Source organism: Pan troglodytes, chromosome 23 (genome assembly GCF_028858775.2).
Source record: "Pan troglodytes isolate AG18354 chromosome 23, NHGRI_mPanTro3-v2.0_pri, whole genome shotgun sequence".
NCBI classification, from domain to species: Eukaryota; Metazoa; Chordata; class Mammalia; order Primates; family Hominidae; genus Pan; species Pan troglodytes.
The window spans coordinates 46840292-46867560 of record NC_086016.1 but is presented as its reverse complement, the minus strand read 5'-3'; the positions used below and the strand labels follow the sequence as shown (position 1 = coordinate 46867560).

Below are 27269 nucleotides of genomic sequence, written 5' to 3'. Positions count from 1 at the left end.
AAGTTTGCTGAGCAGAGCCACACGGCCAGAAAGTTAAGTGGGGGTCTCGAGCCCGACTGTGGGACAGTCAGTCCATCTTCAGAGCTGTCCTCCCTATGCCCCTGCCCTCCCCCTGGGCCGGGATGCAGCGCTGCCCCTGGCCCCTCTGGAGCTCAGGAGGGAGCCCCATGCCGTTCCAGGTGTGGAGAGCAGCCTGCGCGTCACTCGCTGCCGCCCCATCCTACGGAGCACCGGAGCACAACTGTGTCGTCCTCCGCTACCTCATGGGCTTCCTGCACACGGTGAGTGGGCAAGGGGGGCGCTTGGGGTGAAGCCCAGTGGCCTTCCCTGCCGTGCTGGGCCCGCATGGACCAGTCCCCTCCTTGCCCCGGGTCTGGGGTCATGCCCTACTTGGGCCTCGGAATACTACTTCCTGGCCACCAAGGACCTCATCCAAGGCCCGGTCAGGTACCCACGCTGCTGAGGGGACTTTTGTCCTCTGCTCCCCAGAACCTCCCCCATTTCTCCCTGCAGCAAGAGCTGGGGAGACCGCAGCGTGGGACTTGCAGGTAATCCCCCGCAGAGGCCTGTCACTCCTCCCCCACTGCCAGGTCTAGGTGGACGCAGGACTCAGGCTTAAGCCAATCAGCCTTCCCTGGCTGCAGCAATGGGTCCAAGGTGAGCATGTGACCTAGGCTGGTCCAGTCAGGGCGAATCTGGGGCTTTTTTGCTGGGAATGTGGCACTAAGACGTTGTATCCTTCTCCGCCATATTTGATGGGCCCTGTGCTTCTATCTTGCCAGCCGGAGGAGTCAGCCTGCCTGAGACTGCAGAGTCCTGTCGCACCCCAGAGCCCTCGGGCAGCTTAGCTGCTTTATGCCCAATTCTTCACCCTCGCCCTATCCACCTCCTTTGCAGGGCCCTCCCACTGTGACCCTGGCGTCGGCCACCAGGCTTGCTTTGGCCAATGGGATGTGAGCATGCAGGACACCAGTCAAAGCATGAAAACTGCTTGCAATAGCGCTTGTGTGTGTGCCTGGACCTATGTTGTAAGAATGTGCCCCTTTTAGCCGTTGGAGGACTTGGGACACCTGCAGGAGAACAGAGTCACCCTGGCTGACAGCCTGCTCAGCCAGGACACGTAAGCGATCCCCTCAAAAGACCAATAGAACCACCCAGCTGACCCACTGACTCATGGGCAGTAATGACTAGCAGTTGCTTTCAGTGACTGGGCTTGGGCATCCCCCCCGCCCCCCCGCCCCCCTGCCCGGCTAATTTTCGTATTTTGAGTAGACAAGTAGACCCAAGGCTTCACCATGTTGGCCTGGCTGGTCTTGAACTCTGGACCTCAAGTGATCCACCTGCCTTGGCCTCCCAAAGTGCTGGGATTACAGGCATGAGCCACCGCGCCTGGCCTACCCTAGGTCGAAGGTCAAACCACCCACTTGATCTCTCAAGTCGCCCGCTTGGTCTTTGGAATTCCAAGGGTACTTTTCTTCCTTTCGTTCCTGCTTTAAAGTTTTTTAATACACTTTCACTCCAGCTCTGAAACTTGCCTCGGTCCTCGGTCTCTCACTCATCCTTATGCCCCTCAGTTGAACTCTCTTTTTTATTTTTTTGAGACGGACTCTCACTCTGTTGCCCAGACTGGAGTGCCCTGGCACGATCTTGGCTCACTGCAACCTCTGCCTCCCGGGTTCAAGCGATTCTCCTGCCTCGGCCTCCCGAGTAGCTGGGACTACAGGTGTGCTCCACCACACTTGGCTAATTTTTTGTATTTTTAGTAGAGACGGAGTTTCACCATGTTGGCCAGGCTGGTCTCGAACTCCTGACCTCAGGTGATGCAACTGCCTTGGCCTCCCAAAGTGCTGGGATTACAGGCGTGAGTCACCGAGCCCGGCCAGTCGAACTCTTTCTTCTGAGGAGGCAAGGATTGAGATTGCTGCAGAACATAGGGATTCGCCGTCAGTAATATACTGTGTGACTGAGGTAGGTTCTGAGCTTGGGCAGAGAAGGAGGGGTGTCATTTGGGGACTCCATCCCCAGCTGGGATGGCACGAGGCTTACCAAGGGGTGCAGTGGCCATTCTGCAACCCTCCCTATACCTGTCCCCATGCCCGTGACCCTGTACCATCCATGTTCTGAAGGCAGGGCGTGGGGGGTCGCTCAGCAGCCACACAAGCCCCTCCCTTAAGGACAGCGAGCACCAGCAGGGTAGAACACACACAGCGGCAGATGAGGGGCAGGGGAATAATGGGAAGACACAAGTGAAGAGGGAGGAGGCCAGGGAGGAGACCAAACCCTCTAAGTTTCAGAGGAGAGCCCTGGGTGTGGGTTTGGCCTGGGGCTGCCAGTGATTCCCCCAAGCATCCTAACGCGTACCGGGGGTCCCGGCACAACTCGGTCAACACCCCAAGCAGGCACGGAGGGGCCACCACGGGGGATCTGCAGAGGGGACTTTTGTCCTTTGCTCCCCAGAACCTCCCCCGCTTCTCCCTGCAGCAAGAGCTGGGGAGACGGCAGCGTGGGACTCGTGGGTAATCCCCTGCAGCGGCCTGCCACTCCTCCCCCACCGCCAGGTCTGGGTGGGGCACAAGACTCAGGCCTAAGCCAATCAGAGCCTTCCCTGGCTGCAGCAATGGGTCCAAGGGGAGCATGTGACCTAGGCTTGTCCAATCAGCGTGAACCTGGGGCTTTTTTGCTGGGAGTGTGGCACTAAGAAGTTGTATCCTTCTCTACCATATTTGATGGAAATACAGGGCCCATTTTGCCAGCCCAAGGAGTCAGCCTGCCTGAGACTGCAGAGTCCTGTCGCACCCCAGAGCCCTCGGGCAGCTTGGCTGCTTTATGTCCAATTCTTCACCCTCCCCCTATCCACCCCCTTTGCAGGGCCCTCCCACTGTGACCCTGGCCTCGGCCACCAGGCTTGCTTTGGCCAATGAGATGTGAGCATGCAGGACCCCAGTCAAAGCATGAAAACTGCTTGCAAATAGCGCTTGTGTGTGCGCCTGGACCTATGTAAGAATGTGCCCCGTTTGGCCATTGGAAGGACTTGGGACACCTGTGGGAGAACAGAGTCACCCCAGCTGCCAGCCAGCTCAGCCACGACATGTAAGTGACCCCCTCAAAAGACCAATAGAACCACCCAGCTGACCCACTGACTCCTGGGCAGTAGCTTTCAGTGACTGGGCTTAGGTGGTGTGTTACACAGCAGTGTGGCAGCAGTGGGGCCTGGCAGCCGCTAGCCACTCCATTCCTGTTTTCAGTTAAACCACATTGGGTTGCGATTCAAAACATCCATCCTAACAAATGCATTATTCTATCCCAGTCCACAGCTCAGGAACCATGGACAAGAGTCCAAGGACCAGAGGCATGGAGTTTTCATTAGAAGGTTCTGAGTTCATCTAATGGCTGGTTATTTTTACAGATGCCAAGTTTACAAAACATACAAGTGCACAGACAGGTGTGGGAGGTAGCTCGAAATATACAGAGTGTTCGCAACACTAGAGACGTCTTCTGGCTGCCATCAGGGGACTCGGAGGTAGGGTAGGCTTGGTAAGGCCCGTGGCTTGTGTCCGTGGCACAGCCTCCTGCAAAGGGGCTGCCCTGCTCCCCTGTTCCCATGGTGCCAGGCCGCGCTCCCCAGGTGCCTCCGGGGTGCTGAAGATCTTTTCATAGTACTCGATGAGCAGTTCAGTGAACATGTTCAGGGGCACAAGGGCACTCAGGGAGGAGACTCCCTGCGATGGCCAGATCAAATTCAGCCCGAAGACACAGGCCAGGTTAGAGCTGTTCATTTTGTTGAAGATGCTCTCCCGGGACACCTGGAGGAAACCACACACAAGTAAAGGGGAGTGAACACCAAGGGGCACGGGTACCTGGAACTCCCTCCCGAACTTAGGGAGAGGCGTAGGTAGTGAGAGGAGCACTGGACTGGGAGCCGGCAGCCAGTAATGGGGACCCTGTGCAGCCACCTGCCCACTCAGGGCCTTAGTTACCCTATCTCTAAAAGGAAGGCTTGGCCTCGATGTCCTGGAGGACCCTCTGGCTCTGACCTTCTGTGACAGCCTCAACCCCCCACTATCTCCTCTTCCACTGCACCTTCTGGGGAGATGCAATCTTGGGGATGGGCTGTAGCATCCATCTTGGGACGGTACGAACTCGGTAACCTCTCTGGCGTTGGCTCTGTGAGTGGCGAACTGGGCATGATGGGGACCAGCCAGCACATCTAGGGGCCACTACGAGGGGCAGCGAGAGTGGAAAGAGCTTGCCTCCTAGAAGGGCTCCTTGTCCATCTCCGCCAACACTTGCAACCCCAGCAGGTGGGAGTCATTACTCCCCATCTTACAGATGAGGAATCTGGTGCCTGGAAGGTACAGGAGACTTGCCCAAGGTCATGTGGCCAGCCAGTGGCAGGGGGCCATGTGGACCAACGTGAGGGCAGGGCCTGTTCTCTGCTCCTTGCCTCCCTACAAGAGTCAAGCTGGGGGGAACCTCAGTCAGAAACAGGGGTCATGAGGCTGTGAGTACCAGGGCAGAGCAGAGAACTGGAGGGAGGCAGGGCCAGGCACCACCCTCACAGACCTGTTGAGGATGCTCAGGTGAGATGGCTGGATGCCTTCGAGGCTCCCCCTGGCTGCCGGTCCCCCCAGCCCCTTGCAGGTGTGCACCAGCCAGGCCCACTGCAGGCCACCCCTCCTCAAGCCGAGGCCCCCAGGTGCCACTGGGGGGATAACACGCAACACCACGCCCCACCAGGTGCATCCACAGCGGTGCCCATGGAGGAGGCGGCTAGAGAGAGAAATCAGTCTCTCCTAATGAAAAAGAAGAGACTGGGTGCAGTGGCTCACACCTGTAATCCCAGCCCTCTTAAGAGGCCGAGGCAGGTGGATCACCTGAGGTCAGGAGTTCAAGATCAGCCTGGCCAATATGACGAAACCCCATCTCTACTAAAAATACAAAAGTCAGCCGGGCATGGTGGTTCTCACCTGTAATCCCAGCTACTTGGGAGGCTGAGGCTGCAGTGAGCTGAGATTGCATCACTGCACACCAGCTAGGGCGACCGAGCAAGACTGTCTCAAAAAATTTTTTTGAGAGAATTAGGAGAGTTTAGTTTTGGGCCTCTGAGAAATTATGTCAAGCAATAGGGAGAAAAAAAATTGTTGTAAAACCAAGAAGTGGCATTCTCCAACAGACGCTGGGATGGGACCCCTACTCTGCTCGGGCTCTCCTCACCCTGCACAGCCTGGGGCAAAGGCCTGGAGAGATGGAGTGGGTTAAACATTCAAGGCCGTGGGTCTGGGGGTTGGGGGTGGACCTACTTGGAGGTGTTGAGCCTTCCCCTGTTGGCTGCACAGGCTTTTGCTCCAAGTGCATCCCTGCCCCAGCGGGAGAGCACGCTAAGCCCAGGCCCAGAACACTGAAGGGTTTTTCTCTCTCTCTCTCTGGTCATTTGCTTAGCCTGGTGCAGTAGATTGAATGGTGGCCCCTCTAAAATAGACCACCGAGAATCTGACTGTGACCTTATTTGGAACCAGGGTCATTGCAGCTGTCATTGAGGATCTCAAGATGAGATCATCCCGGGTCATCTGGGTGGGTCCTAAACCCAGTGACATATGGCAGGGGGTCCACGCCTAGGAGGGAAAGGTGGAGGGAGATTAGACACACACACAGGCGAAGGCCAGGGGGAGCTGCAGGCAGAGCTGGAGTGACCAGGAGCTGGGAGAGGCCAGGAAGGAACCGACCCTAGAGCCTCTGGAAGGAGCACAGCCCGGCACACCTTGCTTTGGGACTTCTAGCCTCTAGAAGAGTGACATGGTCAATCCTATTGTTTTAAGCCACTCACTATGCAGTCACAGGAACTTAATGTACCTGGTTCTGGGTGTACCCTTCCCCAGGAATGGTGCGCTCAGTCCACTGGGCTCTGTACCAGTGGTGGACACAGCTCCCACCTCCCAGAAACTCAGCCCAAGCAGGAACTGACATGGGGGCAGAGGACCCCCAATAACAAAAGTCACTTGCAATGGCTGACGGACAGCAGGTACAGGAGCAGGCAGGGGCAGGTACGCCCTGTCCGACAGGCAGGGGGTCCTCAGCAGCCTGGGTGCCGGACCGGGCCTTGGGGGCCGGGGAGTGGTATTCCGAGGCCCAAGCAGGGCATGACCCCAGACCCAGGGCAAGGAGAGGACTAGTCCATGCGGGCCCAGCATGGCAGGGAAGGCCACTGAGCTTCACCCCAAGCGCCCCCCCTTGCCCACTCACCGCATGCAGGAAGCCCATGAGGTAGCAGAGGACGACATAGTTGTGGTCCGGGAGGCTCCGTAGGATCTGGCGGCAGCGAGTGACACGCAGGCTGCTCTCCACACCTGGAACGGCATGGGGCTCCCTGCTGAGAGCTGCATCCCGGCCCGGGAGGAGAACAGGGGCATAGGAAGGACAGCTCTGAGGATGGACTATCCCACATTTGGGTTTGGGACCCCCACTTATGTTCTGGCTGTGTGGCTCTGCTCAGCAAACCTGTGTGTTTGGCTATTCTTGCTGAGATGGGGTCATTTATAAGAAAAGAGGGTTAACTGGCTCATGGTTCTACAGGCTGTACAAGCACGGCACCAGCACCCGTTCAGCTTCTGGGGAAGCCTCAGGAGGCTTCCAATTATGGCAGAAGGCAAAAAGGAAGGAGGCGCATCACATGGCAAAAACAGGAGCAAGAGAGAGTGTGGGGCAGAGGTGCCACATGCTTTTAAACCAGATCTGGTAAGAACTCACTGTCTAGAGGACAGCACCAACCCATGAGGTATCTGCCCTCATGATCCAATCACCTGCCACCAGTCCCCACCTCCAAAGTTTCAATTCAACATGAGATGTGCTGGGGACTCAGATCCAAACCCTATCACCTGAATTCTGCAAGCTCCATCCCTCTGCTTTATCAGCCAGCAGGACCACCTTCCAGGAAGCTGCTAAAGCCAAATCACTTTATAAATGGGAGTAGTCTAGACCAGGGGTTGGGAAACTACGGCCCATGGCTTAGATCTGGCCCACTGCCTGTTTTTGCCAATAAAGTTTTCTTGGAACACAGCCACAGACATTTTGTACATTGCCTGTGGCTGCTTTTGCCTCATCAGGGCAGAGCTGAGTAGTTGCAACAGAGACTACAAGGCCCACAAAGCCTAACATATTTACTATCTGGCCTTTTACAGAAAAAGTTTGCAACCCTGCTCTAGACTAACTGCCTGCTCACGATTCTCAGCACCACAAATCGCCCACACTTTGTTGCTCTTGGAAAGGCAGTGTCCCACCCTCCAGGGGCCTGATGCAACTGGCCCCCACTCTGAGACCCGCCAGTTACCCTTATAACCACATCTACCACTGGAGCTCCATAACCTTTCAATCAAAACCAACCAGCCAGGCACAGTGGCTCATGCCTGTAATCCCAACACTTTGGGAGGCCGAGGCAGGCAGATCACTTGAGGTCAGGAGTTCGAGACCAGCCTGACCCAACATGGTGAAACCCTGTCTGTCTCTACTAAAAAAAAAAAAAAAAAAAAAAAAAAAAAGCTGGGTGTGGTGGCACACACCTGTAATCCCAGCTACATGGGAGGCTGAAGCTGGAAAAAAAAAAAGATACAAGGGGAATTCCCTGAAATGACAACTAGCCTTATTCAGTGTTATGTATGACATTACAGTGAGTAAGGAAGGCCGCTTCCTGGCAGGCCCAAGAAACTTAAAATATACTGAGAACCTTGAAAAGAGAGGAATTCTCTCAAATCTACAGATACTGCAGGCAAAGTCTGATGGCATTTTTTTTTTTTTTGAGACAGAGTCTCGCTGTGTCCCAGGCTGGAGTGCAATGGTGAGATCTCAGCTCACTGCAACCTCTGCCTCCCGGGTTCAAGCAATCCTCCTGCCTCAGCCTCCCGAGTAGCTGGGATTACAGGTGCGTGCCACCATGCCTGGCTAATTCTGTATTTTTAGTAGAGATGGGATTTCTCCATGTTGGTCAGACTGGTCTCGAACTCCTGACCTCAGGTGATCCACCCACCTAGGTCTCCCAAAGTGTTAGGATTACAGGCTTGAACCACTGCAGCTGGCCCTGATGACAAATTTTTAACTTGGCTTTCTAGCCTCAAGAGGCTTTTAAAAAGTGAATCTGAGATTCCTTATTAAAAGTTCTAGCAAGGTAGACTTAAAAAGAGCCGACATAGGTCAATTCCCATTCTTGCTGCCCTTATGTAAATAATCAGGCCAAATTCTAGTGAAACCAGACTTATTTTGTAACTGAGAATCAAGAGTGAAGCAACTGTATGGAGAAATGATGCTCCCGTGGAAAACTACAGCGCACGCTTGCGGGTTCTCAGTTCCTCTCGTTTCCTCCAATACCTGGCTACGACGCTCCAAGCTAACATTGCCAGTTTTTCTCCTACCCCCTGAGTTGGCATGACAAAGAACTGAAACCTGCCATTTCCCCAAAGCCCCAAAAGCTGACGCTGGAAGACTTGATATAAACTTCAGAGAAATCACAGCAGATGATGTACGGATAGTCCTTGTGCCTCCTGCTCAGTCTGCTCAGAAAGTTCACTGGAACACCCAGTGCCATCACCAAAGACATCTAAATTGCAAACTACGGAATTCACTGGCCAGCTGCTGCCACTCACTCTCTACCATGAAAGGATACTTCAAGCCAACATCTAGGAATCTTCTCAACTAAATGTTCTCCTGACTAAAAAAATGGATTTTAGGCTGGACACGGTGGCTCATGCCTGTAATCCCAGCACTTTGGGAGGCCGAGGTGGACGGATCACAAGGTCAGGAGATTGAGACCATCCTGGCTGACACGGTGAAACACTGTCTCTACTAAAAATACAAAAAATTAGCCAGGCGTGGTGACACGGGCCTGTAGTCCCAGCTACTCGGCAGGCTGGGGCAGGAGAAAGGCTTGAACCTGGGAGGTGGAGGTTGCAGTGAGCCGAGATCGTGTCACTGCACTCCAGCCTGAGTGAGAGTGAGACTTCACCTCAAAAACAAAACAAAAAACAAAACAAAAAAATCCCCGGAATTTATGGTTTGTTCAAACCATTGAACTTCATGTTTGTTGACATAGAAAGGCCCCTTATTAACAGGCTGACTTAGGTAGTCACCCTACTCCCACCTCCACCGCTACCTCCTGAATTGAGACACAACTGTTTCCCTGGAGTGACCTAGTCACAGCACTGAGAGAAGGATTCATGCAACATGAGACAATCTACCAACTCAGTTTCTGGACTGTAAAACTTCCTGGGGAAAGTTCTAGATGGGGGAATGCTGGGGTCCGGAACACTACTGTCCCAAATATGGAGCCTGGGCATGCTGAATATGTTACTGAGCTGAAGGAATCTAAGAAAGGCAGGTGTGGGAAGGGCTCTCTGACTCCCCCTACTTCTGTGTAACAGATCATAAAACCTTCTCGTGGGAGGGGGCCTTCCCTATGCCCAGAGGGTGCCTTATCTCTAAAGACGGCGGAATGACAAAAGGAATTGAAGCTCCATGACTTTCCACTCTTCATCAAACCTAGTATCAAAACATTCGGGCTGAACTGTGTCTTCACCTTCCTTCCTAACTTTTTTTTTTTTTTTTGACAAAGTCTCACTCTGTCACCCAGGCTGGAGTGCAGTGGTGCGATCTCGGCTCATTACAACCTCTGCCTCCTGGGTTCAAAGCAGTTCTCGTGCCTCAGCCTCCTGAGTAGCTAGGATAACAGGTGTCCACCACCACGCCCAGCTAATTTTTGTACTTTTAGTGGAGACGGGGTTTCACCATGTTGGCCAGGCTGATCTCAAACTCCTGACCTCAGGTGATCCACCCACCGTGGCTTCCCGAAGTGCTGGGTTTACAGGAGTGAGCCACTGCACCCGGCCCATTTTATTTCTTTTCTTTCTTGCTTTCCTCACTCCCTCCCTCTGTCATTCCTTCTGTTTTGGGGACATGGTCTTGCTCTTTTGCCCAGGCTGGAGTACAGTGGTGTGATCGTGGCTCACTGCAGCCTCAAACTCCCAGGCTCAAGTGATCTCCCACCTCAGCCTCCTGAGCAGCTGGGACTACAGGCATACACTACCAAGCCCAGCCAATTTTTAAAATCTTTTGTAGCGAGGGGGTCTATGTTTCCCAGGCTGGACTCAAACTCTTGGACTCAAACTCTTGGACTCAAGGGATCTTTCTGCCTTGGCCTCCCAAAGTGCTGGGATTACAGGCATGAGCCACCATGCCCAGCCTGGGTCTTAATTTTCTTCATTTTCATAAAGGTTCCCATGTCAGGTGGAGGTTGCAGTGTGCCGAGATCATGCCACGGCACTCCAGCCTGGGCGATAGAGTGAGACACTGTCTCAAAAATAAATAAATAAATAAATATTTTTTAAAAGGCTGTGTCATGTAAAATTTACATTAAATAAACTGGCATGCTTTTCTCATGTGAATCTCTTTTGTCAGAATAACAAGTTACAGGGTCCCCACCAATGAACCTGAGACACGTAGCAGGAAAGGATTTTTTCCCTCCCAACAGAGGGTTGCTTAATATGACTACGCTCTCCAGGTTTGTTAATTGGTGCCTATCCGGAAGAGGACAAATGTCTGGTATCTTTATGACCGGAGGCAGTGGTGCAAGCCAGAGCTGGGTCCTTCCCTCCCTGGGGACTGGGAGGCAGAGGTGGCACTCTGATTTTCATCTCAAAGGACAGATGAAGAATTCATAATTGCTAGCTTTTTTTTTTTTTTTTTTGAGACGGAGCCTTGTTCTGTCACCTAGGCTGCAGTGCAATGGCACGATCCTGGCTCACTACAACCTCTGCCTCCTGGGTTCAAGTGATTCTCCTGCCTCAGCCTCCTGAGTAGCTGGGATTACAGGCGTGCACCACCACGCTCGGCTAATTTTTGTATTTTAGTAGAGACAGGTTTTGCCATGTTCACCAGGCTGGTCTTGAACTCCTATGGCAAGTGATCCACCCAACTCAACCTCTCAAAGTGCTGGGATTACAGGTGTGAGCCACCATGCCTGGCCCACAATTGCAAGCTTTCTAAAGGAACTGCTGCTCAAAGAGGGGTTCCAGGGCCTATCTCCCTGTCACCAGGTTTTGGCTGGAACAAACAGTAAGTTCGCCTGGCAGCATTGAGTTTTCTCAAGCAGGAACCTACAGAGGCTGGAGTCATCATCCCTCTGCAGGGGCTAATGAAGTTGGGAGGCTTCTGGAAGCTTCTCTCTAGGACACAGCCTGGCGCATTCAGGTGATGGAGCATTGTCCATCTTGCCTGCTCTGGGCCCGGCTGGTAGGATGCTGCTGAATGTAGTGCCTCCTTCTCTGTCTCCACCAGATAGCTACCTCTACGCACATGATCAAATTTGTCTCCATGAGGCTCAGCCTGGCTCTGAACTCTCCCAGGCTTCCCATCCACTAGCCAAAGTCAGTCAGCCCTCAACATCTTTCATGGTCTTCCAGGCTGTAGGAGAGACCTTCCCCATCTCAAACAGGGCGTTGCATTTGGCAGGCGCTTAGGAGCACTGCTGAGTAAATGGGTGTAAATTTGCCTTTGAGGGGAGTTTGGGGTCCAGCGACCTTGATGGGACGCCTTGAGACTGAAATCAATCTCCAGCCCCCTGCCCTCCCCAGAGGTCAGGCTGGTCTCACGTGACTCAAAGCCCGCACCCTCTAACCATGTAATTGGTCTTTCTGGAATGGCCACCCCTACACCCCTATCTTGAGTCACCATAACCGTCAGTTACCATAAACCATCAGGGCCCCTGATGAGTGACACAGGTAACTCCTGCCCCTTGGGAAAGTCCAAGGTTCAGAAGTTACCACCCAGGGGCCAGGACAAAGGCCAGGCTGCCCTTTGGGCAAATGTGATTCTTGAATACACAGTGGGGTAGAAACACTGATTTTAAGATTCAAGATTTGTCTTTACAATATCTTAACCGAGCTGCTTTAGAATTCACACCAAAATCAGCTTTCCCCCTTCGACTGATAGTGCTCCAAGAAGAAAGGAGGGTGCTGGAGGTAGTCCCATTTGAAAAGAGGGTGTTCGATGACTTAGATGAAGGCCTGAGGGGTTTTATGGTTCTTTTGAGGCATCACTTTCCTTAGCATTCGCCAGTGTTCTGAGATGCTGTTACGGAGCTGTTTACGAGTCATCTGTGCTCAGCCACACTGAGCATTTGACCGATCACAAAGCGCCTGTAGGATCAGACCCTATAGCTGCTCAGTTCCTATGATACATGCTTGGCATCCTACAATGATCTGGGGAGAAATGCCGAGAGCCCCTTTCTAGATGAGAGAGCTGAGGGTCTGGGGCCTGGGAGCAGTTACAGGCAGGACTTTGACCAGGATGATGAGCCCCAAATCTAGAGAGCCCCCCATCACCCTGCCTCCTGGCCCAGCTGTGCCTGAGAGACCGGCCTGGACAACCCTGACAGACCCCACCTCCTCTGCCTTTGGACAGTGTGGACTGGCTGTGCATGGGGGGGGCAGCCCCAACGACCCCCTCTCTTGCCCTGCAGTGCCAGATGGCAACAGGATAATGGTGGGTACACGTCACCTCGGCCACCCCAGAGCCTGACCCTGGGCCAGTAGCTGGGGGACAGCATCTGAGGACCAAGCCCCCCACCCCCGCGCCAGGGCAGCTACGCACAGGTGATCCCGAGAATCTGCTCGTAGGCCTGGAAGGTCAGAAGCGGCTGGGGCAGCTCTCGCAGGAAGGTCTTCAGGATCACGGCAGGGATGTGAATGTCCCCGTAGTCGTCAAAGTTCACGGGCTTCCCTGCACACAGAACACAGCACTGCTGAGGTCTGCACCCCGGCCTGGGCACTGCCGCTGCAGAACGAGCTCTGAGACACAGGGCGTGAGATGTCCGGATGGGACGCACCTGATGCTGGAGCCATGTGTCCTAGGGATGATGCTGTCCCCACCTAGAAATGGGTGTGCTCTGGCCCCATCAGCCCCTACACCACCCTAACTGCCTCCTCCCGGGCTCCCAGTGGGGACTGGGGTGGGCTGCCGGCTTCTCTGTGCTGTTGCTCCCGGCTACAATGCCAGCTCTCTGAGGCCAGGTCTGTGGCAGAGATGACACCGCAGGCCCTGGGCCTGAGACAGGCAGGCCTGAGCTGGGCCCCGTGCAGGCCTGATGCTCCATGATTGTGTAATGCACAACTGATGACGGGAGCGAGTGGGATCGAGGGCAAGTCTTGTCAGCAAGACAGCGCCTTCATTAGTGTCGGTGCAATGCATCCTCAGCTCAGAGGCCACTGCCCCTGCCTGCGGGTTACACATGGCACTTAAGGAAGCCGTGCTGAGCCAATTCGGGGGAGCTGCCAGATAAAAAAAACCAGCTTCCCTGCACTGCAGGGTGTCTCCTGAAAGCACGTGCCACGTGGTGTGGATGGAGAGACCCTAAAGGCAAAATGGCATCATGCGGCCACCATGTCCCAGTGGGGTTGGGGGTCTGGACAAAAGGTCCCCACTCTGGACTACCAGTGGGCCCCTCGATGCCTCCTGGGCAGCTGCCCCCACCCTGAGTGTTTTCTGGGAGTTGGGTGGGTTGCGGGGGCGGTGCTTCCCTGCCTCCGCTCTGAGGCCCTGGAGCGCTGTGCTCGCTGACCAGGCAGCTCGGGACTCAGGACTGCGGGACACCCTCACCTTGGTTGTAGAGCCTCTGTATCTCGCGGACGGTCTGCGCGCTGGCGGATCTCCGGAACAGGCCCTCAGTGCGCAGGCCTGCAGGAGAGGGGCTTCCAGGCATCTCACAGGTCCCAGCCCAAAGGGCTTCCAGGACATTATATGACACTCCCCTGCCCACGGCATCACCCACCTGTGGCTGGCCTCCACACATTTATTTGTTCCTCAAATCCTTTCCATATTCCGCAACCCACCCGATTTCCCACCTCTGTGGTCCATGGAAAGGGAAAGCGGAAATAGACTCTAATCTCAGACAGACCTAGGCTCTAGTCCAGCTCTGCCTACCAACTGTGTGACCTCAGAGAAAGCTCTCGGCCTCTCTGAGCCTATCTGCCTTGTTTATCTACAGAATAAGGCCATGAGCTCCTGTCTCCAAGGGCTGCAGAGAGGACTGGACACGGTGATGCCCAGCACGTGCCTGGCACCTGGGAGACGTCCAGACACGTGACTTCCCACAAGGGCTAGGGCTGAGCTGTCCAGCACAGCAGCCAGTAGCTGCACATGGGGATTTAACTTTAATTAAAATTAAATAAAATTAAAAATCTAGTCACTCAATTGCATGAGCCTCATATGAACTGCCCTATTGAGCTACTGCCACAGGGGCTGGTGACTGCTGTTTAGACAGTGAAGATATAGATGATGTCCAAGTTCGATTGGGCAATTCTGCTAAAGAGGTGATTGTAATCAAAGAAGAAAACTTGTCTCCATTGTCAGTTTATAAAGAGCATTTTCAGTGTTTGTAATTGGCTCACGAAAGCAGCTGTGGGGTGGAGGGAAGGGTTTCCTCTGGCCAGGCCCCTGCTGGCTTCAGAGCCAGAAAGAGAAACAGGCCTGAGCCTGCCCTTGGGGGGCCTGCGGTGCATGATGGGGGTGCCCCGGAACACCAGGACCTAGGACTGTGGCGCAGGCATCTGGAGGTGCAAGTCTTCTTGGGACTTGCAAGGCCTGACCTCCCCTTCTCCTCCCAACTTCCTCGAAGCCCCACACGCTCCCGCACTCCCACAGCCACGAGCCCCTGCACCTGCTCTCCTCTCTGGGGCCTTTCTGTCACACGGCATGGCCAGCTTCTCCCCGTCCTCAGAGCTCAGCTCCACTGCCCCTCCCTCAGGGAAGCCCCCCAACAAGGTCAACCCCCCTAACAGGGACCCCGGTCTGGCAGGGCCTTCTCCCTGATGGAAGTCAGCATCTGGGCAGCTCTCGGTGGAATAGCTGCTGCTTCCCCGTCCCGTGTGCTCACTGTGATATCCCCAGAGTCTGGCACGAGGGAGGCATGTAGCGAATGCCTCCCGAGTGAATGAGTGAATGATGGGGAGGCGTGAAGAAGGCAGTTCTGCCTGGGAGAGGGGCAGAATTGGAGAGGGCTTCCGGAAAGCAGGACCTAACCGGCAGAGGGCAAGGAGGGGCAGTCCAGGCCGGGGACAGGCAGGCCTCTTGGGGTCCCAGTGTGGGGTGCCCCCCGTACCTGCTCACCTGCCAGCTGAGCATCGTGACTGAGGGAAATGCTGGGGCCGCGGGGTCTGGGGTTTGAGGGAGATGGTCTCCCAGGCCCCCGCCCAGCACATCTGCTCACTGATGCCACCCCCATGTGCATGGACTCTCGTGCCAAAGCACATTTCCTGGGCACCCTGGCCTACAAGTGAGGAGGGGCTCTCCAGGCCCCGCCTGTCTAAAGCAGGTTTTTCCAAGACCACCCACCTGGCCTGCTCCAAAGAGGAAATCAACCCACTCGTAACCAGAAAGGTGCAGGGCTGAGGCGGTGGCTTTAAGAGCCATTGCATGGGAACTCCCCGCCAGATGGAAACGTGAGAAACGGCAGCAGCCAAGGGACCACACGGTGGCGGGGTCTCGGGGCCCACGGTGCTGAGTCCATGGGCAGAGCTGGGGTCTGCTTTAGGGGGTTTGGCCATGTTAGGGGGATTCCCTGAGGAAGCAACTGTTGATCCGAGCTCTGGAGGCTGGAGAGGAGCCAGCCCTGCCTGGGTGGTGGGGATGGGGGGGCACTCACTTCTTGTCTGACACCCACGCATCTGCGCTGCAGCACCCAGGCTGGAGACCACCCGGCCCACCTAGCACACCTGCACCTGTGGTGCCAGGTAAACCTCTCTGGTGCCTGCTCCTCCGTGGGAACCTCTTTCCTCCCATTAAGGTAAAAGCAGCCTCCACGCACCTTCTCCACGGACCTCAGTTCTAGCCTCAGGAGCCGTGGAGAGCCCACAAGCCTCACCCCACTCCAAGTTCTTGACTGCACCCACCCCACTGGCAATGGTGTCTGCAAATCAAAGTTGATCCCATCAGAGGAGTCCCCATTTCGAGAGGGCTTCCTACAGACCAGCACCGCCCGAAGTGCTTTGCAGGCACTGTCTCGTTTAGGGGTTACAACAATCCTACAAGTCAGGTACTGTTTGTTATTAACCCCACTGGACAGACAAGGGAATGGAGGCCCAGAGAGGGTGAGTAACTGGCCCCAGGTCACACAGCTAGTACACAGGGGAGACAGGATTCAAACCCAGACCATCCGAGGCCAGAGCCCAGACCTGGAGCCACTGTGCTTGAGCCCCTCCCTTCCTGGTCACACCCCCTGGCTTGTGGGTGCTCAGGATCCAAGACAAACCACCCAGAGAGGTGCACCCAGCAGCCCTCACGTCACCCAGCTGGAGCCGGCCCCGTCTCACCTTTCTCTCTCAGGTACGTCACTGTGAACCTCAGCACAGGGGGGATGAGTTCGCCTTGATTTTTGTCTTTGAGGCTGAGGAAACAGAAAAGAAAGTCGCAGTTTTTACCTGAGCTTGATGGGTGATCACAATGAGAAGAAGCCCTGGTCCTCTCCACAGCCCTGTGAAAACACAGGACCCAGGCACTGTCCAGGAAGACAGAGGTAGGCTCAGCCCTCAGGAAGTAGAAAGTCTGAAGACCAAATAATAAAATGATAGTGCAGTATTTGACAACTCCATGAAAGGGATATTTATGATACAGGGAAGACATGGGGGTTGGGGACCAGGGGGCAACTTCAGAGCTGGGTTTTGAGGGATGAGTAGGAGCCTGCCAGAGGACAAAAGAGAGAAGGGCATTCTAGACAGGGAAGCCATACTGGGAAGTCCCAGTGGTATGAGATGGCTTGGCTGTGAGGGCAGAATAAGAAGCCCTGGACTAGATATTGATTCAATTAAAAAACCCAGTATGTTTTCTGGGTTAACCTGTCTCTTACTTTAACTATTTTGAGACAGAGATTCACATAAAGAAATGTTGGCCAGGTGCGGTGGCACACACCTGTAATCCCAGCAGTTTGGGAGGCCAAGGCAGGCGGATCACTTGAGCCCAGGAGTTCAAGAGTAGCCTTGCCAACATGGTGAAACCCTGTCTCTACTAAAAATACAAAAATTAGCTGGATGTGATCGTGTACACCTGTAATCTCAGCTACTCTCCAGGCTGAGGCAGGGGACTCACTTGAAATCATGAGGTAGAGGTTGCAGTGAGCTGAGATCGTGCCACTGCACTCCAGCCTGGGTGATAGAGGGAGACTCCATCTCAAAAAAAATAAAATAAAATAAAATAAAATAAAATCCAATCTGAGAATCTCTGTCTTTTAATTGGAATGTTTAGGCCACTTAGACTTAATGTAATTATCAATATGGCTAGGTTTGAATCTACTATTTGTTATCTGTTCCTTTTTCCTCTTTTCTTGACTTTATTTTGCTGGCTAATTATTTTTTAGGACTTCATTTTATCCCTCTATTAATATAGTAGATGTGGCCGGGCACAGTGGTTCACGCCTGTAATTCCAGCACTTTGGGAGGCCAAGGTGGACAGACCACGAGGTCAGGAGTTCAAGCCTAGCCTGGCCAACATGGTGAAACCCCGTCTCTACTAAAAATACAAAAATTAGCCAGGCATGGTGATGCATGCCTGTAATCCCAGCCACTCTGGAGGCTGAGGCAGGAGTATCACTTGAACCCAGGAGGCGGAAGTTGCAGGGAGCCAAGATCGCACCACTGCACTCCAAGTGTGGATGACAGAGCAAGACTTCAGCTCTCTCCCTCTTCTCTCTCTCTCTCTATGTATATATGCTATATCTTTTTATTTGTAGTGACCCTAGTTTCACATTATACATATTTAATGTAATACAGTCTATTTCAAATGATATTATACCATTCTACTTACAGTATAAGTCTCATATCCCATCCTTTTTTTTTTTTTTTCTTTGAGACAGGGTCTTACCCTGTTGCCCAGGTTGGAGTACAGCGGTGTGATCTTGGCTAGCTGCAGCCTTGACCTCCTGGGCTCAAGCAATACTTTCACCTTAGCCTCCCAAGTAGCTGGGGCTACAGGCATGTGCCACCATGCCATGCCAGTTAATTTTTTGTAGAGACAGGGTTTTGTCATGTTGCCCAGGCTGGTCTTGAACTCCTGAGCTCAAGCAATCCACCTGCCTTGGCCTCCCAAAGTCCTGGGATTACAGGCATGAGCCACTGGGCCAGGCCTGTCTTTATAATATAATACATTATCCAGTACTCTAACATGTTTTAAGCCTCATACTACTTTATTATTTTTATTTAAACAGTCAATTTACTTTCAAAGATATTCTTAAAAATGAGAAAATCTATTTATTTTCTATTTACACATATTTGCCATTTTCAGCATGCTTCATTCCTTTGTGAGGATCCCAATTTCTATTTGGCATTCTATTTCTTTGTTCTGCAGAGCTTCCCTTAACATTTCTTATACTGTAGTTCTGCTGAAAATACATTCTCTCAGCTTTGGTTTATCTGAAAGAGTTTTTACTGGACATTTATTTTTGAAATACACAGCTTTACCGCTTGCAAAATGCATTGTTTCACTGGAAATAATGTGGTGGGCAAGGCAGGCTACTGTTACCCACTTCATGGATAAGGAAAAGGGGTCCAGAGAGAGAAAGGCTTCCGTGCCTGTCCACAGCTGGCCTCGTGAGGGGTTTACATTCCAACCGCCCACCTCTGGATGCAGGGTCCTCTCCCTGATCCTTAGAGTCCATAGGTCAACAACAACGTAAACCTTCACCAAGATGAAAATGAAAACGTAGCCCATGGCATACATTCTCATCAAAACAGAACACAATGCTGGACACACACAAAGACAAACACAGGCCCATCTGGGGTCAAAGTATTCGACTGGGTCTCCCTGGCCTTGCTGGGGCTGACCGTGATGTGAGTCTTTGCACTGAGACAACTCTAAGATGCTGCTTTTCTCTCTCGTTGCAAGAGAGCTCCTGGCGTCCTCCAGGCCCTGCCAACCTCCTGATGCTCAGCCCTGGCTCTGAGGGTCTATGTCACCCCCGGTGGCCCCCAAGGAAGCCAGGCTGGGCTCCTGCCTGCCAGTGCCAGCTGGCCCTCACCTCCAGCTGACGCATCAGCTATGTTTGCACATTGCACGTGAGTGAGTGTTAGGATGAGGGACTTTCCTCTCGCCACCAGCCCCACCTGCCTGAGCCACTGAGGTCTGCCTGTGACCCCTGGCTTCAGGCTCTACAAAGCACGTGACCTTTCTGGAGGGTGATTCCACGACAACCAAAAACCTTACAAACAGTCACACTGTTTGATCCTGTGAATCTATGTCTAGTAATTCATCCCAAGGAAATGACTGGGGATGTGTATGCAAGACCTGTGCTGTTTTTGTTTGTTTGTTTGTTTTTAGATGGAGTCTTGCTCTGTCCCCCAGGCTGGAGTGCAGTGGCGCAATCTCGGCTTACTGCAACCTCCACCTCCTGAGTTGAAGCAATTCTCCTGCCTCAGCCTCCTGAGTAGCTGGGACTACAGGCACGCACCACCATGCCCAGCTAATTTTTGTATTTTTAGTAGAGACGGGGTTTCACCATGTTGGCCAGGCTGGTCTCTATCTCTTGACCATGTGATCTGCCCGCCCCAGCCTCCCAAAGTGCTGGGATTATAGGCATGAGCCACTGCACTCAGCCTGTGCCTGGTTTTAACCCTTCAAATCAAGTGTCCAACACAGGGCCTGAGACCCAGCAAACAGTACATACTTGGGGGAGGATGAGAAGCAGATTTTGGCAGTGCTCCCTGCACCTGGTGCTGATCAGGAGCCACACGGGAGTAGACTGTGGTGCCATCAACAAGCGTCCCCTTCCTCTCTGTGTCACCTTCATTTCCTGGAGGGCAGTCACCTCCCTGCCCCACTGACTCTGGGCTGGGCCATGTGCCCTGCTGTGGGACGTGAGCAGACACAACATATACCACGTCCAAGGAGACAGCGTAGTTTGGCGTGGCCACTCTTATTCCAGTCCCCACCCTGAGAATGGCATGTCAAGAGGCTACTTCTTCAGCCTGGTACCAAAATGCAGGTACGTGGAGGTGGGCCGAGCCCCTGCTGGCCTGTCTACCTCCCAACCTTAGCGAGAAAGAAACATGTTGCAGCCCAGTGAGACTGTTATGCAGCATAATTAGCAAAAGCTGACTGGTGTGCACAGGAAGACAGATACCCTGAGCGCAGTCCGGTACCGCAGAGGAGGCATTTTAGGGATACCCGAAAAAGGAAGTTGGATTTGGCCACGTGGAGCTAGGAGTGCACTTGGAAGGCAGGGAGCAGGCGTGAGAGCTACTCGACACCTCTGCTTCTACTTCCTCTCCTGTCACATGGGCGGGATACTAGCATCTACCTCCCAGGGTGGGCAGGGGGGTGAGAATTAAATGAGAATGGACCCCAGCACTCAGAAAACATGCAGTCTATGTGACTTGTTACAAAACAATCGGCAAATCATGCTCGCACAGAGACTTAACAATTCTAAAAAGAAAAAATACATGGAAACTTGACTCAGATTCTTGGCCATGACGCGTACCTGAATCTTAACGTTAACTTGGATCAGTGCTTGGCATCTTCCCTCCCCCGTTCCCTACGAGGACCACGGCAGATTCCACCCTGCCAGGCAGGCACCCACGCTTCCTCCTTGCTCTCTATGGGGCCAATAAATGTAAACTGGACTCCCCTGAAAGGCAGCCCCGCATGTATGAGGCCTGCAGAGCCAAGTTTTGGGGCCACGGAGCTGGCAGTGCCTGGCACGGCAGGTACTCACCAGGTACTCAGTGAGGCGCTTATCCGGCCACAAGCCCCTTCCCAGCCAGACCTCCCCAAAGGCCTGGCTCACCTCAGACACTCCAGGCAGACAGAGTGCTCTTTTAAAAGCGACCCCAGGGAGCTTCCCTTTCTCCAAGCGAGGACGCGGCTGGGAGGCACCATCTATGAACCAGGAAGCAGGTCCTCATCCTACACCGAATCCTCATCATGAAAAGGGATGTGCCGGCTTCGTTGAGCTGTGAGCCAACGGCACTGACAAAAATCATTCCAACCAGGCCACACAGAGGCGGTCCACGTCACAGCTGAACAAACGGGCCCAGCGAGCTACAGTTACTTGCCCGAATCTGGTGGCACCTTGATCTTAGACTCATAGAGCCTCCAGCTCTATGAGAAGTAAATTTCCGTTGTTTATAAACCACTCTGTTTATGGTACTTTGTCATAGCAACCGGAATAGACTAAGATACCCGACAGGATCATAAAGACTCTTGCAGAGGATCTAGTGAGCAGAAGGGAGAGGGGATGTAACAAGGGAAGCTGGGCCAGAGTGGTGTGCTGTGCAAAAGATGGGAGGGAGGGCTGGGAGCCAAGGAGCACAGGCGCCTCTGGAAACTAGAAGAGAAACAGATACCCCCCAGAACCTCCAGAAAAAATGCAGCCTTGCCGAGATCCTGATTTCAGGACTTGTGACCTCCAGAATCGCAAGAAAATAAATATGTGTTACTTTAAGCCACTGTGACAGCAGCCACAGGTCCCCAAGGACCCTGTGTGGATCAACAGAATTTGACAGAAGCAACTGTTCAGTTTCTGGGCCAGGTCCTTCTCTCCTGTCCTAAAGAGCCTGACTCTTCCCACCTGTGATCTCGGGAACCTTTTTGCTGGAAACCCTGAGCTGCCCTGGAAGAAGCACAGCTACCCTGGGAACATCAGGCTGGGGACACTGTGGGCAGGTGCACTGGCCAACAGTCCCCACTGAGGCCAGAGGTGCAGGAACATAAGGCATGTCTTGGATGATCCTAGCCAGCCACCAGCTGGACACCACCACGTGCCCTCTGCCAACGCCCCATGGGCAAACTCGCCTGGCCGAGTTCTGCTCAAATTCCACAAACACCAGGAGCCGTGTGACGTGGTTGCTGTTGGAAACCACTAAGTCCTGGAGAATCTGTGAAGTGGTAACAGGTAACGGAAGACTGGGTCATGATGAAAAGGGCCCGACTGAAACCCACCGGGCTGAGTGTGAAGTCTTTCCTCCACGTGTGTATCGTCTGCTTCATTTCCACCATCGTTTCATGAGCCCAAGTTAGAGATCAGAGGATGACACTAGGAGAGGCCAGGTGACCAGCTCAAGGTCCCACAACCGAGAGGTGGCACAGGGAGGCAAGCCCGGCCTGGGCTTCCATCTCTGCTCCTCCTGCTGGGCTCCACGGCCCCCTGGGAACGTCTCTATGTCAGATGATTTATCAGGTGAACATGGTATCGAGTGTGCTTTAGTTTTATTCCAAGATTTACAGAGGAATCTGCTAATCCACTTAAACGGCGATTAGAACTCTGTCCACAGCCATAAGGCTTCTGCATATCCAATCTCGATGGGTGGTTTGGTTTCATGGCAATTTTGCTTTCGCTGAAGCTTCACGTTGGGGACACTGAGCAGCAATCCACAGCTCCCCGAGGTGCCCTGAGGGCTGGCGTGACCTTCAGGAGGTCCTGCTGCTGCAGGAATACGGACCTGGCCCCCTGCCTCCTTCCCATCTTGGTTTCCACTCTGGGAGGGAGAAGGTGTCCTGGGGCCCACAGAGACAGTGTCCCTGGGGAGGAAGGAATGTGGCAGGCAGGTCCTTTTCTCCCAGGATGTGCCAAAGTTACAGGCTCTTTTCCTCCTCTCTGCTTCCTTAGGAAGCCAGACAGACCCTTTCAAACCCTGTCCCTCCCTTCCCGTAGGAGCTAGATCACCACCGGCCAGTTTCCTTATCCTCTCCAGCTTCAGTTTCGCCATTTGGAAAGCAGAGATGCTGGCGCTCTCTCCCCAGGGTCTGCAAATATTAAATGACAAGGGAGGTGCAGGCTTTGCTGAGCTACAAGCCAACGGCACTGACAAAAATCGTCCCAATGCCAGGGGCTGAGCAGCCTCCCAGGCTGCACACAGGTGGTCCATGTCACAGATGAACAAATGGGCCCAGTGAGCTAGTGACTTATCCGGGTTCATGCAGCTGGAGAGCCTGCATCCATTGATTCCAAAGCCCTGGCTGGCTACTGTTCCCGGGGAGGGAGACCCACTGAGTCCTACTCAACAGGCGGGACAATGTGGAGTTATGAGGACGAGTTCCTGAAAGACCCCTTTGCCTACTGCTTTGTCTCTGTGCTGTCCTTTAAAAGTAGACTCTCAGATGGGGCATGGTGGCTCACGCCTATAATCCTAGCACTTTGGGAGGCCGGGGTGGGTGGATCACTTGAGGTCAGGAATTCCAGACCAGCCTGGGCAATATGGAGAAACCCTGTTTCTACTACCAAATACAAAAATTAAGGCTGGGCACGGTGGCTCACACCTGTAGTCCCAGCACTTTGGGAGGCAGACATGGGCAGATCATGAGGTCAGGAGTTCGAGACCAGCCTGACCAACATGGTGAAACCCTGTCTCTACTAAAAATGCAAAAATTAGCCAGGTGTGGTGGCACGTGCCTGTAATCCCAGCTACTTAGGAGGTTGAGGCAGGAGAATTGCTTGAACCCGGGAGGCGGAGGTTGCAGTGAGCCAAGATCGTGCCATCACATTCCAGCCTGGGCAACAGAGCAAGACTCTGTATTCAAAAAAAAAAAAAAAAAATTAGCCAGGCATGGTGGCGCACTCCTGTAATCTCAGCTACTTGGGATGCTGAGGCAGAAGAATCATTTGAACCCGGGAGGTGGAGGCTGCAGTGAGCTGAGACTGTGCCACTGCACTCCAGCCTAGGAGACAGAGCAAGACTCCATCTCAAAATAAATAAATAATAAAATAAAAGACTCTCAGAGCAGGAAGAGACTCTGAGATCATCCAGCCCAACCTCCTCAGGCAGATGAGAAAACTGAGGTCCCCAAAGCGGAGGGACTGGCCCAGAGCTGCCGTGCTCCCAGCCAAGCGTGTTTTCCGCTGCCCGTGCATTTCAGGTGCACCCACATCTACTCTGAGGCTCTCACAGCTAGCAGAAGAACAGGGCCCCGGCATAAAATTACTACTCTCCATAGAGCAGAAACCCACAATTTGGGTTTCTCCTCCCCTGCCCATCCGCTACTTGCTGGCTCGGAGAGAGAGGCTTGTTCAATGGACTGACAGAGTCAGTGCTGTGCATAGCAATGACCCCAGGGGACTCTGGTTGGCAGATGTGCTGTGTTTCCTGGCTGGGTGGGGATGCCCAGGGCGGCGGTGAATCGTATCATACCACGTTCATCTCGTGCATCTCAATGTGCGCGGGCCAGGGTCAGGTCTCAGCAAGGATGCACAAACTGCATGAAACCCACACCATGAACTAAAGTTCCAAGATGCATGCTGGGCAGGAGGACTCTGGAGCACAGAGCACAGTTTGTTGGTCAGCACAGCGTTCTCTGTGGCCAGTGACTCCCACCTGGCTTTCCCACAGTCGTCCACCCACTGGAGGGCATCGGGGACTCTCAGCATAGAATTCTTGCTTGTACCCCTCCCCTCGGGAGATGTGCTTAGAGTAATTCAGAGCATGTTTTTTCTCTGGTTTTGCATGCAAGGAATGCACAAATAAGGAGAAATTGTGACTAATTAAAAACAGTAGGGGCTGGGTGCAGTGGCTCACGCCTGTAATCCCAGCACTTTGGGAGGCCAAGGTGGGCGGATCACCTGAGGTGGGGAATTCGAGACCAGCCTGGCCAACATGGTGAAACCCCGTTTCTACCAAAAATACAAAAATTAGCCAGGTACGGTGGCACGCGCCTGTAGTCCCAGCTACTCAGGAGGCTGGAGCAGGAGAATTGCTTGAAACAGGGAGGTGAATGTTGCACTGAGACAAGATCGTGCCATTGCACTCCAACCTGGGTGACAGAGTGAGCCTCTGCCTCAAAACAAACAAACAAAACAAAACAAGAAAGAAAGAAACAGGAGGGAAGGGGGAGGGAGGAATGGCAACCTGAAATTACAGTGATAATGGGGAGTGCTGAGCAGGCCTGCCTCAGCTGGGCACCCAGGCTTTTCCCAACCCTCTGAGATGGTCCTGCATCTTCTAAATACAACACGTCCCCTCCCAATATTTGAAAGGGGATGAATGGCTGCAGCTCGCACCACTGACCTGCAAAGTTCTCAGTCACAGAGTCAGCCAGGGAGGTCCTGGATGCCCAGAGAAATGCGCAGTGCATGTGAACGATCACAGTGACCACTGTGTACTGAGGACCTACTGTGCACCACGTGCAATACTAAAGCCCACTCACTGCATCACTGTGCCCCCATTTTTATAGAGGACAAAACTGAGGCTCAGGCAAATTATTGTGTCTGGAGTCACACAGCCTAGGGTTGGCTAGAGCCAGGGTTCAAGTTAAAATCTGACTTCAAAGTCCTCATTATACCTGGGTTCAAAAGACAAGCAGTGTGACAATACACCTGTAATCCCAGCTACTCAGGAGGCTGAGGCAGGAACATTAGTTGGCCCCAGGAGTTTGAAACCAACCTGAGCAACATAGTGAGACCGTGTCTCAAAAAAAAAAAAAAAAAAAGGTACAGATCACAGTCTTGCATTTAGAGTTGTGATTTGGTATGAGGTGGAGCTGTCGTGAGGTGAAAGGTGGCAACAAGGCACTGGAATCCTGTAGTCTCACATCTGCAGGGCTGCCCCTCTTTGCAGGCAGATGGGGAATGAGAAACTGCTTGGTATCCTTAGTGAGGTCAGTCCCCAAAACTCTAATGGGCTAGAGGTTCTGGCAAGTCAGATTGGCACACACGGCTCAGAACCAGAGCCTATGGGAGGCCAGTGTCCCACCCTGGAGGCCGATCGCAAAGAGAAGGATTGTATAGTCTCCAGACAGCCACATGGTACAGGAGACCGAAGAAGAGCATATCCTACGCACACAGGAAAAAAGAGACTAGAAAGACAGATACTTACCAGTTCCTTTCTGACAAAAGTGAGCACTGGCTCAGTTAAAACCTTGGCTCTGGGAGATAAGCAGAAACTAAAAGGGCCACATGGTCCTGCTTGCTAATAAGATCACCATCAGATCAAGTTTCTTCCAGTGGCAAAGAAGGAGTGTTAGCATGGGGTGGAAGACAACACCCAAAAGTTGTATTCTCTGAAGAGTTTGCAAGTCCCCAGTCCTTCTTTTTTTTTTTTTTGAGACTGATTCTCACTCTGTTGCCATGCTGGAGTGCAGTGGTGCGATCTTGGCTCACTGCAACCTCCGCCTCCCAGGTTCAAGTGATTCTCCTGCCTCAGCCTCCTGAGTAGCTGGGCCTATAGGCGCCTGCAACCATGCCCAGCTAATTTTTTTTTGTATTTTTAGTAGAGACGGGGTTTCACCATGTTGGCCAGGATGGTCTCAGTGTCTCGATCTCGTGATCCGCCCACCTCGGCCTCCCAAAGTGCTGAGACTACAGGCTTCAGCCACCACGCCTGGCTCCACAATCCTTCTTAATTAGAACTAGATGGTTATAAATTAAGATATAAATTCTAATCCCTAAGGCAACAATTGAGAAAATACTTTAAATATATATATATATATATATATATATATATAGCAAAAGAAACAAAAAATTGAAACAGTACACTAGAAAGTATGTATTTAACACAAAAGAAGGTATTAATGAAGACATAAAGGAACAAAAAAGACATATAGAAAACAAATAGCAAAATGGCAGATGTAACTCCAGTAATCACACTAAATGTAAATGGATTAAATAATCTAATAAAGAAGGTGGAATGGGGAAAAACATGACCTAATTATACACTGTCTGCAAGAGACACAATTTAGATTCAAAGACACAAATATGTTGAAAGTAAAGAGATGAACAAAGATACACCATGCAAACAGTAACTAAAGAGAGCTATAATAGCTATATTAATATCCGACAAAATAGACTTTAACACAAAAATTGTTACTAGTGGCAAGGAAGGACATTTTTTTTTATCATCATGCAAGGATTCATAAGAAAGTAAGAATCATAAAAATGTATGCACCTAACAATACAGCCCCTAAACATGTGGAGCCAAAACAGACATAACTGAAGGGAGAAATAAATAATTTTAAAATAATACTGGAGACTTCAATCCCCCACTTTCAATAATAAATAGAACAACTAGGCAGAAATTGACAGAGAAACAGAAGACTGAAAAATACTAAAAACCAAGTAGACTTAATTGACATTTATAGAGCACTCCACTCAACAATAATAGAATGTACATTCTTCTCATGTGTCCGTTGAATATTCTCCAGGCTAGACCATATGTTATACCACATAACAAGCCTCCATACATCTGAAAGAAGTTAAATCATACAAAGTAAGTTCTCTAATTATAATAAAATAAAATTAAAAATCAAAAACAGATATGTGA

At 52.4% G+C, this 27269-nt stretch overlaps 1 protein-coding gene across 5 annotated transcripts in view; it reads right to left on the bottom strand.

Moving 5' to 3' along the window:
* Positions 1 to 3293: 3293 nt before the first annotated feature.
* ARHGAP8 (Rho GTPase activating protein 8) overlaps positions 3294 to 27269 on the bottom strand; it is a 105570-nt gene continuing 81594 nt past the window's right edge. For all 5 annotated transcript variants that reach the window (XM_016939367.3, XM_063807688.1, XM_054675649.2 and 2 more), the window contains 5 exons: positions 16347 to 16420; positions 13636 to 13713; positions 12631 to 12759; positions 6241 to 6344; positions 3294 to 3803 (listed from right to left, as the gene is read on the bottom strand). In XM_016939367.3, coding sequence (XP_016794856.1) covers positions 3483 to 3803; positions 6241 to 6344; positions 12631 to 12759; positions 13636 to 13713; positions 16347 to 16420 — 706 coding nt within the window. In that variant the 3' untranslated portion in view covers positions 3294 to 3482. The remainder of the gene's footprint in view (positions 3804 to 6240; positions 6345 to 12630; positions 12760 to 13635; positions 13714 to 16346; positions 16421 to 27269) is intronic.